Source organism: Triticum aestivum, chromosome 3B (assembly GCF_018294505.1).
Source record: "Triticum aestivum cultivar Chinese Spring chromosome 3B, IWGSC CS RefSeq v2.1, whole genome shotgun sequence".
In the NCBI taxonomy this organism is placed as follows: Eukaryota; Viridiplantae; Streptophyta; class Magnoliopsida; order Poales; family Poaceae; genus Triticum; species Triticum aestivum.
The window spans coordinates 451,643,619-451,655,895 of record NC_057801.1 but is presented as its reverse complement, the minus strand read 5'-3'; the positions used below and the strand labels follow the sequence as shown (position 1 = coordinate 451,655,895).

Genomic DNA, 12,277 nt, shown 5'->3' with positions numbered 1-12,277 from the left:
ATGCATTGTTTTTTATTTGAAAAAAGGAGTTTGAGTTATAATTCAGAAACATTTTGATCTGGTGATTATCTCTCAAGAACTACAATAGCAATTTCCGTTCCACCCAGAACTTTAGGAATTCCTTGACTGAGATGTGAAAGCTTATGCCTCTATTATCATTAGATGTAAGAGACACGTGCACACTTTTCACTTTCTTTTTTACGAATGTTCAAACTTCATCTTCCCTTTTTGTGTATTAGAAATATCATTGGCCTTATGCTGAGATGGGAGAACTTATGTTGTATGGTCATTGAATGTAAGATTACACACCTCCCTTTATCATAATTTTCCATTTTGTTAAAAGTCTCCGTACTACATACTACGTTCTGTGTATTTTTCATTAGTGACAAACTTACAATTGAAGGAAGTGTAAAATCAAAGAAGTCCTCAGTTTGATTATTTGTATTTAGTAACTAAATGATTGAAACAAGTTCTGCCCTTGTTTAAAGTGATGACCATCTTCTGATTGCATGTCCTGCCGTGTTTCACCCTATACGCCATTCATCAACCTTTCTTTCAAAGTAAACCATTAACTGACACAAATTACCTTCTTTAAAAAAAATTATGAACATGTTTTTCTTTGAGGATTTTGTTTTGGTAAATCTCCTCGGCAATGACAAACTGCTTCAATCAGCAGGAGAATGGGTGAAACATGTCAAATGGGACTCCTAATTGCAAAAGAAACTATCCTTTCTAGACCTAATTGCAAAAGAAACTATCCGCCACTGGCCTTGCAATTGCTCGAAGTTGGAAATAGATGCAATTCATTTCCTTAGTACTAATGCCTTTATTTTTGCCGAGCTCCACCACTGCCTGTAGGCACAACATTAAGCATACGATTTGCATATGGTCATGAAAATAGAAGTTCTGAAGTATAAAATTGATGCCTGTCCCTACTAATCATATTTTGTTGACAACCTGCTGACAGTGTTATATGTACATACTGACTAATGTAGAGAACCACAAGCAGAACTGGTAGATATTAGAAGGTTATTACCCCCACCAATGTATTTCCTTACGTTCTTTGTTACTACAGATCCTCCCTATCATTTTAAAAGCATTACTTTGTTTTCATGGTAACTTTGAAGGAGCAAAGGCAGTGACTTTGATCGGTTTATTTGCATTTAATATTGCTCTTCAGTTGAAAATGATTTTGTTAAGCTTCATGCACTAGCCAACATAACCAAATGGTCCGAACTTATGGAAAGGGCTAGGCAATCCACATATACATTTAAACAGATTTTACCACTCTAATGATGTATTGTTTTCAGCCAGAATTAGGAAAAAAATACTTTATGAAAGGGCAGATCGAAATATCAGCTGACAAATTAAACAACTGTGAATAATTGCGATATGTATTCATATGCATTGTGCCACGCTTGGTTACCTCAGTAGGATATAATCTATACAGCTCATTGGAATGGGTTGCTGCAAGCAATAAATAATGATTTGACTTCCAAGTTTGTATGTCTTCACATTCAAATCCTACTTAAAACACATATTTCCTACATCAGAGAAGTTGGATAACTTAATATGCGAACTCTGGTGAATCACACCATGTGTTGATTATCACCAAAGATTTAGCCATGGACAGGGATGCGTGGAAGTTAGCTATCCACGTGCCATAACCATGACTTGGTTTCGATATCTTATGTGTTTCAACTCTAGCCTACCCCAACTGGTTTGGGACTGAAAGGCTTTGTTGTTATTGTTGTTGTGGTGGTGGTGGTGGTGAATCACACCATTGTGTTGACTTAATCTTGTGCTGTTGACATATGAGCCTACTCTAGGGATGCAATGTCCGGATCTATTACCTTAGCTAGTTTATCTTCAAGTTTTTGGCAACATTACTAATCATTCGCACCAATCCTCTTGGTTTGTCTGTAACATTGCCTTTATGTTACCACACAAGCATACACATATGGATGTCTTCTACTCCCTCCGTCCCATAATATAAGAACATTTTTGAGACAGTGTCAAAAACGTTCTTATATTATGGGACGGAGGGAGTACTATGTAAACTGCGAAGCTTAGCATATTTGATATATGTCGCATTTTAAGTGTGCACTGTAGATCTATTCACTTCATTCTAACAGTTGGTTTCTAATTTGATTTCAGGTAGAGGTGACGATAAAGCATAGTTGTTGACTTAGCTTGCAGTGGTTCTTTATCGAAGCTAAGGCAGATAATAATTGGCGTTATGGCATATCGAATGGTATGCGCTCCCCAAGTCATTGATCTTGAGTCTGGGCGAGGGCATCCTCATGTTCATTCTGAAAGTTTAATTCACAATGGGAATGATTTGTCCGACCAAGGCGGTCAATATACTGTCAGAGTTGTAGGCAATGCTATGAATGCTGGTCTTTCTGATACACAGGGTTACTACAATATGAGCATGAATCATCCACATCAGCCTGTTCATAGTTCTCTGCCAAATTTAGGCGTTGATTCAGGTTTTGTCTTCCCATCAAATATGTACAACCCTTGCATGTCAACATCTATGAACAGATATGTCTCTCATGCTCAGAGCTTTGGATTGCCTTTAAACCAAGTTGTCTCAGGAAGTATGGATGGAAGTACTAGAAATGAAAATGTCAGCGAAACTGCTAGAGGATTCATTAAAAGGAAAAATGCAGCAGTTGCAGGAAGTTGTCATTTTGTTAATGGATCTGCAAGCTCAAGCTCATCCTCTCATACATCTCAAAATCCCACACATAGGCCATGGGATCCTTCTTTCGAGTCAAATGTTTTTCCTAATGTCACACCATTCAACCCATCAGAATATCATAGCCACAGCACTTGGCCATCTGTGGAAGGATCTTCCATTACTGGATCAAATGGGTTTAATTTGATGGCTGCTCACCCAGAATCAGCACAGCATGGTAACTATACATTTCAATCAAGTCATGCTAGTCAGTGCTTTCAACCTGCCAGCACTACTTGGGTTTCCCAGGCTGCAACTGGAATTGTGGAAGGAGTACCACAGTGGTCATACATCAATGCAATGTCTAGTGTTCCAGGTACGTAAGCAACTAATAGAACAGATCTGAGTTTCCTACTGATAATGAAAACAGATTCGGAAAGAGTTGTACTTTCTAAGGATAAGAATCATTGTTCAATGCATCTTTTAATTGTTGGCAATGTGCATTGATGGCTAAACTAATAGTTTAGCTTTACACGTTAAGTGTCAGAAGCTTAGTAGAAAAATGGTCCCACCTACAAAATGAAATTGTGACAGAAGCGAAGTATAATTGATAGCATTTATCTTTCAGCTGTCAGATTTGCTTGTTCAGGGGAAATAATTGGTACCTCTTGCTTCCAGCAGGCAGATTTGCACATTCAGGGGCCACAGAAATAGTGAATGGAGGCTTTCATGAATATCAGAATGGTCCTTCAACCATTTCTCAAGGGCATTTACCTTATTTTCATCAACATGCTGTGCATAGCATGCAAGCTCATAATCCACTGGATCATACACAAGTGCAAGTCCCTTACCAACAAGGCCACAATAATGGCGTCTTACATAGTGGGGTAAATCATTCTGGTAACCGGGTCCACTTGGGTCCAAGAACTCCAGGTCTCTTCTCTAATTCTGAGCGGTCTTTTGGGCCTCCACAGCATCCGTTCCTGGTGAACCCAGTTAATCCTAGGAACATAAGAATTTTGCCACCTCTGGTTAGTCTGCACCTCACTTCATTTATTTATTTTACAATTTCTGGTATTCAAATACCAAATAACTCAATAACTATTAGGATCACCATTTGCCTAATGTGATACATCTCGTGTGTTCTTTTCCTTTTTGTGGAACGTTGGGAACTCTCATGGGAGTCTTGCATGTCTTGGACTTGTGCTTTAGTGCATTCATACCTTAATGTGTTTTATGTGCTAAGTTCTGGAATTTTGAATCTTACAAACTGGAATTCTTTTTACTGATTTCTAAATGGCCGATGTCCTTCAATGTAGAACTGGAAGTGACCAGCCTTGCAATTATCTTGTTGTGGAAATGTTATCCATTGCATTGTTGTTAAGTCTCTTATTATTCTTGGGGAGTTCTTATTGAAATGTGTTAAGCTATGTGTTGGTTATTAGATTCAAGAAATTGTATTCGTTGATTCTTGTTGTGTTGTATGAATGCCTCGGGCGTACTGAAGCTTTTGCTTGGATACAATGTTTCTCACATTTGAAATTGCCTCTTGTTATTTTTATTTCTGGTCAACGGGAAGATGACTATTATACTCATGAATTTGACCTCATGTCCTTCCTGCCGCTATTTATTTGTTTTATGTTACCATGTTTTCCTTGGTGATGTGCATGATACACACCTTGCAAAGTTACATGTACCTTCTTATGTAAGCAATCTCTTTCATGGACCCTGTGTACCAGAAGCTGAACCCATGTCGTGAGTACTACTTGCATGATCAGAGATAACCTTGATTGATGCGATTGATTAGGTTCTTGGCTGATTTTTAAGCAGAAGTGGTCTTAATTTCAAATCCATCCGTGCAGACAGACTCGTTTCACTTGTGACCAACTTACAATTATCACAGATAGTATTAACTTTAAATCCAGGCCTGCAAACTGGTTAGAGTGTAGACCTCTTGACGTCCCTGTTTTTTTGTTTCCGTTAAGGATGTCAATGATATACATGTAGTTATATAACTATTTGTTGGCCCTGCAGCAGCATGGTGCAATCATGGATTTTTCGAGGTTGTATGAGGGGTCAAATGTAGTAGATGAGCATAGAGATATGCGTCTAGATATAGACAGCATGACCTATGAGGTACGTAAAACTCATTCAGCCTTTGTGACTTCACCTCACACGGTATGTATTTTATGATTTATTCTTTTATTTCTATCACAGGAGCTTTTAGCATTAGAAGAGCACATTGGAGACGTCAATACAGGTCTGGCAAAAAGCCACATCGTAGATAAATTGAAGACTAGCTTATATGTGCCAGGAGCAACCTGCGTGTCTAATCAGTCATCTGAACCTTCCACAGAGAATGAGGCTTGCATAATATGCCAGGTGCTTCCCTTTCACTATATTGTTTGTTACCTTGGTCATGTAAAATTTCAGCTGTTCCAAACTAATGAATTGTCAACCAGCCATCAAATTCATGTTGAACCACCATCACATCTATTGAAGAAACGCTTAAATTTGACCGACTGATCTACACAACTCGTAAGCTGCCTTGCTCAGTTGACGCGTGTCCCACGTGGACCTGATGTACATACCTGTCGCTCCCAAGTCCCAACCGCTCAATCCCTATCCCCTTTCTTCATCTTCGTCTCTTCCTATCCATTCTTACCTCTCTTTCCCATGGTGGCCTACCTCACCAAGGCAGCAAGCCAGCCAACGCAGCAAGCTAGCCAACGCAAGCTACCTTTCTACCGCCCGCACCTTGCTGCAAGCTCCGCCGCCCGGTCGCAGGAGGTGCTGTTGCCGCTCACCCGCGCTAGTTGCGTGCTCCTGCCAGCGCGGCCCCGGTCTCGGCTGCTGCCAGCCCGCACGAGCTGTTCCATAGAGCGGGCGGCGGCCAATGGCGACGCCCCTGTTTTTCAACAGCCCCGGCGCTGCAAGCCCCCGACGAGCGGATGCAGTAATCGTTCATGGTGTTATGACTCTCGCCGGCGCTGCAACCGATAGCGCTGCACGGCGGTGCTGCAACGGTGGGCTGTCGGCGCTCTGTTTGTGCATCAAGCGAGCGGCGGGTGCTGCAACCAAGGGAGTTCGTCGGCTCTTTACAGCTTCCCGCTGCTGCGATGGAGCACATCCGGGACGCATGGTACTGCTATGAAGCTGTGCTGGGCTGCCGGAGTTGCAATGAAGCATCGCCGGAAGCCGCCGGAGTTGCAATGAAGCGCCGTGGGGGCGTTGAAGCTTTGCCGGCGTTGCAATGAAGCGTCGTCAACGCCGCAATGGAGCGCCGCCAGGTGCCATAGGTGCTGCGGAGTGCTGCCATGGACTGCTGTGTGGCGCTTCCTGATCCTGCGGCTGGGAGCATCTCTATCGGACGTCGCTGGGGGCGACTTAAATTAGGCTTGCATCATCCGGTTGATTGGTAGCACTGGCCTAACTTGATCGCTTGAACTTAGCATTCTGCACGGTCTAAACTTAATACTTATGGATCTGAAGTAATGACTATAGCTTATGCTATGACTAATAATGCATCTACTTATACTACAGCGAGCAATGGCTAGTGCAGTATTATAGGACTACCTCGTCTACAGCATATTACCCACCTCTGCGCAGTAGTGTTGTGTTGATGTTGAGAAATGTTTGTTGCTTATTTTGACAGTACAGTGTACCCACGTTCCTTCAGCTTTCTGTCCATAAGAAAACCTATTTCTCTAGGATTATTACTTAGTAAATTTAGTTGGAAATTAGCATTAGCAAATGCGCCGATGCATGGCGATGATCATCTAGAACAAAGTTACTCTGTTTCTTATTAGACAGTATAGTGTTCCCACTTCCTTTGGCTTATGTCCATAAGATAACTTATTTCTCTAGGATTACTTTTTGGTAAATTGAGCTGGAAACTACTATTAGCAGATGGACCGATGTATGGTGTTAATCATGTAGAACGGAGTTACTAAGGAGTGGTAGTTGGTATATGGCCACCCATGCTTTTCTTCGCCATAAATATTGATTGGATTTGGAAAGGCGATGTCATGGGGATCGGTCACCCATGTGCTAGGCCAATGGTTCCAATCAAGTGATACGAACCCTTTAGTATCTCTTTAAGTAGAATTTTATCATTTAAAATTTTAATTTTAAGTTAGGAATTAATCAACTAGAGGTACGATAGGAGAGGCTTCTTTTAGAACCATGGAGCCACTGCTCCACCTCTGGATACCGTCGAACTCAAATCAACCCCCTGTGATGTGCTAGTTCACTACCCTCCATTCTAAATAAGGTGGGCATGTATTCCAAAATCCAACTTTGACCATAAATTATACCAATATACACTATTTTTATGACTTCAAAATTATACCATTGAAAACTTATTTTGAATACAAATTCAACTGTTTAATTTTTGTGACGTATAACCCATATTTGGTTGGTCTAATTTATTGTCAAAGTTCAATTTTAAAATGTGTGCGCGCCTTATTTATGGTCAAAGTTCAATTTTAAAATGCGTGTGCACTTTATTTATTGGAATGGAGGGAGTACATATCGAGATTTTTATGAGTGATTTATTTATTTAGTTTTGTGATCAGTGAGTGATTATAACTGGTCATTTAAATAGTCATGCATGCACACGAATCGCTATGATAGATCTGATGGCATCCAAAGGTGGAGCCGCTGCTCCATGGTTCACCTGAACATTAGTGATAAGATATCCCTTAGCTTTGGGCTTGCAGCCAATAGTTTAGATTATTAGCCCTCAATATAAAGAGGACACATTGAGATGAATTAATCAACCTGGAAGTACTACACTCTGTCGTCCATCTACCCTGTCCCTCCCAATCCAAAAAGGCTTGCCTGTTTTTAGTGCATAAACCCTTGTGATCATTTCGCGAACTTTGTGTAACTCTTCTACTTCTAGTAAAAATTCTGGTGTCCTTGCCCGATAATAAGCGCTGGCAGGTTGGTGAAGCATAATGCGAGAATGCTATATGCTTGGAGGTTCTCCTCCAAGCAGAATGAAGGACGCCATGGAGGCGGCTATTCCGAGGCATATTGTATATATATCTGGTGTCACCGTTTGCATCGTATCAAAAATAGCCATTCCTGAGATTAGCCACCCGCCTGGGGAGGTTTATAAACAAAAGAACCCCCTTTCCTAGATCAGCATTGCCAACTGGCGATATTTATCCTCGTGAGCCCTGGTTCATGACAGGAGATGGAGAATCTAGTTTCACGCTCACTGGCGTCCAATCTATTCCCAGTTCCTAGTTCTAAAGAACTGTCGCTTGATGTATCTTGCAGGAGGAGTACGAGGCTGAGGACTGCGTTGGAATCCTGGATTGTGGCCACAGATACCACGCGGAGTGCTTAAAACAGTGGCTGACGGTAAAGAACCTATGCCCCATCTGCAAGACAACAGCTTTGTCTGCGGGTAGAAGAAGTGGATAACAAACAGGATTAAGCTTTATCAGTTATTTGCTTCCGACAAACATTCAGATCAATTTTGTACATAAGAAGCGGTAGACTATTCTGCTACCTGTATTTGTTGTTCACCTTGTTGTGATGGGGAGTAACTCGGCTTCCAAAAACTGTACAGACATAACATTGATCGTTCTATTCAAATGTAGAATGTTTATAAATTACTCAGTTGGACATACAGTGTATCATATGGTGGATCTGAAGGTAACTCTTAGAGTGGCATCTCTAGAAACTACCCTGTATATATGTTGGTTACCCTAAAACAAACAGAAACATGTGTTTTTTGTGTACATTATTAAATCTTAAGAGAACTGATAATTGTTTCTGTTATTGGAGAGATTGGTCTGATAGTGGCCAGCCGAGCACTGAGTTTTTCAGCATATGGCTTTGGACGACAATGTTCTGTACTGTATAATGGATGATTCAACTCCGTCGTGCAGTTTGGTCGAAACATAAGAAACAAAACCTCGAATCTGAACTCGCTCCTATTTGTGATGGAATTTATCTTAATTTTATTGCATTTCATGTGTATTTTCTGTCATTGTTTTTGTATCTTTTTTTTGAGGGAAAAAAGGAAAAAGAAAAAAGATAGTGTTTTCGTATCTTTTAAGGAGACATATATAGTGTTTTTGTTTTCTTAGTGGCTGTACCGTACAAGCAAAAGATAGTTTTGCCCTAGAACTCTTCCCCTAATATTATAGCACTAGCTTGTGCGCCGTACTTGATCGAAATATTGCGTTGCTGCCTTGAGAGAATCTTCCCTGAAGGATCTCTGCACCCATCCCCAGCTAACAAAACGTGATGAGCGAAAATGAAAGGAGAAACAAAAGAGAATGCTACTACTACTACTACATGAAGCCAAGTCAAGCCTGGCACATGCTTATATTCGCAAATTCAATTTTGTACATATCGTTTTGCGAGATGAGAGTCGTTGACACATGTATGTACATGCATGCCCGGTCCGGTCGGTCACGGAGACGAAGCCAGGACCGGGACAGCGAGCGGCTCGATGGTCGTCATCATCTCTGGCTTGGCTTTCTCTACCTCCCCACCACACCACCCCCCACGAAACCAACACCATCCGCGGCGACCCCTTCTTCCCTTCCCTGAGACACTTCTCCCCAAAGCGAACCCAGCTGAAAAGAAGCGAGACGCGCCGCGCCGCACCGCGTTGCCTTTGTATATCGTGGCTCTATTTAGCTCAAGAGGAGAGGAGAGGAGAGGCGCGCGGGGAGGGGAAGGAGATCAAATCAGATCAAACCGTAGGAAACCATCGATTGATCGAGCAGCGGCGGCGACGCGGAAGCAGGAGGGGAGGGGGGATGGCGGTGGCGTATCGCGCGGAGGAGGAGTACGACTACCTGTTCAAGGTAGTGCTGATCGGGGACAGCGGCGTGGGCAAGTCCAACCTGCTGTCGCGCTTCGCCAGGGACGAGTTCAGCCTCGACACCAGGTCCACCATCGGCGTCGAGTTCGCCACCAAGACCGTCCGCGTCGACGGCAAGCTCGTCAAGGCGCAGATCTGGGACACCGCCGGCCAAGAAAGGTACCAATACTCCAACCTCTTTCTTTTTTGCCCGCCACCTGTATGAGATATTGCTGCTTTGCCTGTCCACTTCTTTATTTCTTCCACCGCTCGTCGTCGATTCAGTTTAGTTTAGCTTGATCGATCGATCAATCGTAGTAATTGACCAACTCAAGGACTTGCGATGACTCCTTTCCCGTTGCCATGCTTGTGATTTCAATACCATCTGGAACAACTCATTCTCAACTGTGGCAAGTATCTTTAGCAATGCAATGTGCATCTTTCTGGTTGCTTGTAACCGCATTTCCACATTGACACCAGTACCAAGTTGGTTAATCACTTTGCGTACGTGCGTTGCACCTGCACTCGCGGCGCTCTCTGTGTGTAGGTACCGGGCCATCACCAGCGCGTACTACCGGGGCGCCGTGGGCGCGCTCGTGGTGTACGACGTGACGCGCCACATCACGTTCGAGAACGCGGAGCGGTGGCTGACGGAGCTCCGCGACCACACGGACGCCAACATCGTGGTGATGCTGGTCGGGAACAAGGCGGACCTGCGCCACCTGAGGGCCGTCTCGCCCGAGGAGGCCAGGGCCTTCGCGGAGCGCCACCGCACCTTCTCCATGGAGACCTCCGCGCTGGAGGCCACCAACGTGGAGGACGCCTTCACCGAGGTGCTCGGCGAGATCTACCGCGTCGTCAGCAAGAAGGCCCTCGACATCGGCGACGACCCCGCCGCGCCGCCTAGGGGCAAGACCATCGACGTTGGCGGCAAGGACGACGTCACCCCGGTGAACACGGGCGGCTGCTGCTCGGCCTAGTCAAACTCTCTCCCTCTCTATCTCTCTCTGCCGGAGACGGTGGTAGGTGATGCCGTGTGTGTGCGTGCTAGGGTGTAACAGGCATGTTGCGACCGTGATGATTATTGGTTATTGGTCAAAACGCTCTGGGGGTGGTTGATACCTTGATATCATATGCTTGATTGATACTACTACATACAGCGTGTGGTACCGGGAGAAGACGTCGTGCGTGTGATGTTGCAAGTTGCAACCACGGTCCGCATCTGTGTTCAGTTCAGGTCCAAAAAAACGCGTTAGGGTGTGACAATTTTCGGTCAAGGCGCTTCATCATCAGGTAAAAAATAGAAGCGACTCCGATGAAGACGAAACGGCCGTCGTGCAGAAAATGGATATGCCGGCGATGTCCGCGTCGGAACACGGCCGCGGAAGGATATGCATAATTTAAGAACATGATTATGCGTTGACGCAAGCCCTACCAGCGCAGGACGGCCGCAGAACGCTTTTTTTTAGGGATATACGTAAAAGCCAAGTTTATTCATCAAAGTCCACGGGGGGAGATCAGATGGGCTTTAAGGTTAACCAAGCAGTTGCGATCAGATGAGGGCAGTGGACCAATGTAACTAGGCGTGTGATCCACTTTACCAGACACACACTCTCATTTGAAATCGTGCCTACGGGTAGAACCTCAAGGCGTTCCCCTAGGGTTTCTCTTCCTCCGGGCGACTGCGCCGGAGTACCCAAATTCCTCACAGTCCAGCGAGGCTTTCCCGTTGGGGCGTGAGTCATCAAGGTCCAGAAAACGTACTATGTATAGTGCATGGCGGAGCCGCCTCTTGTGGCGATTGGGGGAGGGGGGAAGCATGGTTCTGGGGACGAGAGAGAGGAAGTATGGGGCTGAGATCGGACATGAGGAAGGCCAACTGAACAGATCAGGGAAGATGGAGGAAGTGGTAGTGGGGGTCGCGAAGAAGCAAATCGGGAGGATCATACTTGGGGGCCTATACCTAACCTTGAAGATCGTTTCGAGGGCCTGAATTTGCATGGGGAGGAGGAGACTGATCTTGATTTTTCGGAAGAACTTGAGGACCTGATCAATGAGGTTATATGGCTTGCAATGTTCAAGGTTCATACAACAAGGCAGTCCAGCCACTCGGCTTTGTTCAACATGAGAACGGCGTGGTTGGCGGCGCAACAGGTTTTCTTTAAACTGAAAGGTGCAAATCTCTTTATTGCATAGTTCAGTTGCTTGGGGGATTGGAAGAGGACGATGGATAGAGGTCCGTGGCTTTTTCGTAATGCGATGGTCATTTTACAGGAATATGATGGTTTTAGCAACGTCCAAGATTACAAGCTTGACAGGATTCCGGTGTGTACTAGAATTGAAGGGGTCCCGGATGGATTGATGAGGACGAAAGAATTGGCTGAGAAGGTGGCAAAGAAGGTTGGTGGTCCTCCTATTACAGTAATTGTGAACGAAGGTTTTATCAATACATCGTAGTACTTAAGAGCGAGGGTCTTTCTGGATGTGCAAGTTCCTCTTGTTACATTTGTGCCAATAACATTAAAGGAGAGGAGAAAGTACCCCGTTTTCTATGAGAAGCTTCCTGATTACTGTTTATTTTGTGGGCTAATGGGACATCTTATGGAGGAGTGCGGCGACGGAGTTCAGGATCCCTAGTGAGTGTGAATGGGGCCCTTGGCTTTTGTGGAATTTTGATGTAGCAACACTACGACAGAATTATGCAAGGGATGGAGGAAGAGGAAGTGGAGAGAGAGGAGGTCGAGATGCGGGAGGTCAAGGAG

The 12,277-nt window shown here is 44.3% G+C and overlaps 2 protein-coding genes across 5 annotated transcripts in view; both read left to right on the top strand.

Annotated features, from left to right (window-relative positions):
* Positions 1-8,325, top strand: part of LOC123070311 (probable E3 ubiquitin-protein ligase ZFP1) — a 9,899-nt gene extending 1,574 nt beyond the window's left edge. The window contains exons 2-6 of one of the 4 annotated variants that reach the window (XM_044493452.1): positions 2,158-3,059; positions 3,365-3,714; positions 4,721-4,819; positions 4,901-5,065; positions 7,973-8,325. In XM_044493452.1, the coding sequence (XP_044349387.1) occupies positions 2,240-3,059; positions 3,365-3,714; positions 4,721-4,819; positions 4,901-5,065; positions 7,973-8,119 (1,581 nt within the window). In that variant the 5' untranslated portion in view covers positions 2,158-2,239 and the 3' untranslated portion in view covers positions 8,120-8,325. Of the gene's footprint in view, positions 1-2,157; positions 3,060-3,361; positions 3,715-4,717; positions 4,820-4,900; positions 5,066-7,972 lie in introns of all 4 variants that reach the window. The other 3 variants (XM_044493450.1, XM_044493451.1, XM_044493449.1) reach the window with 3 other exon arrangements.
* An 861-nt stretch (positions 8,326-9,186) lies between these two features.
* LOC123070313 (ras-related protein RABA1f) lies at positions 9,187-10,668 on the top strand. Its single transcript, XM_044493453.1, has 2 exons — positions 9,187-9,695; positions 10,063-10,668. The coding sequence occupies exons 1-2, from the start codon at positions 9,472-9,474 to the stop codon at positions 10,493-10,495; spliced, it is 657 nt and encodes a 218-aa protein (XP_044349388.1). The 5' UTR covers positions 9,187-9,471; the 3' UTR covers positions 10,496-10,668.
* Positions 10,669-12,277: the final 1,609 nt, after the last annotated feature.

Excerpts from the sequence above, each read along its gene's own strand:
- LOC123070313 (XM_044493453.1), top strand. The coding sequence starts at position 9,472 with ATGGCGGTGGCGTATCGCGCGGAGGAGGAGTACGACTACCTGTTCAAG. Across the intron at positions 9,696-10,062 it reads GACACCGCCGGCCAAGAAAG|GTACCGGGCCATCACCAGCG; the intron begins GTACCAATACTC and ends CTCTGTGTGTAG.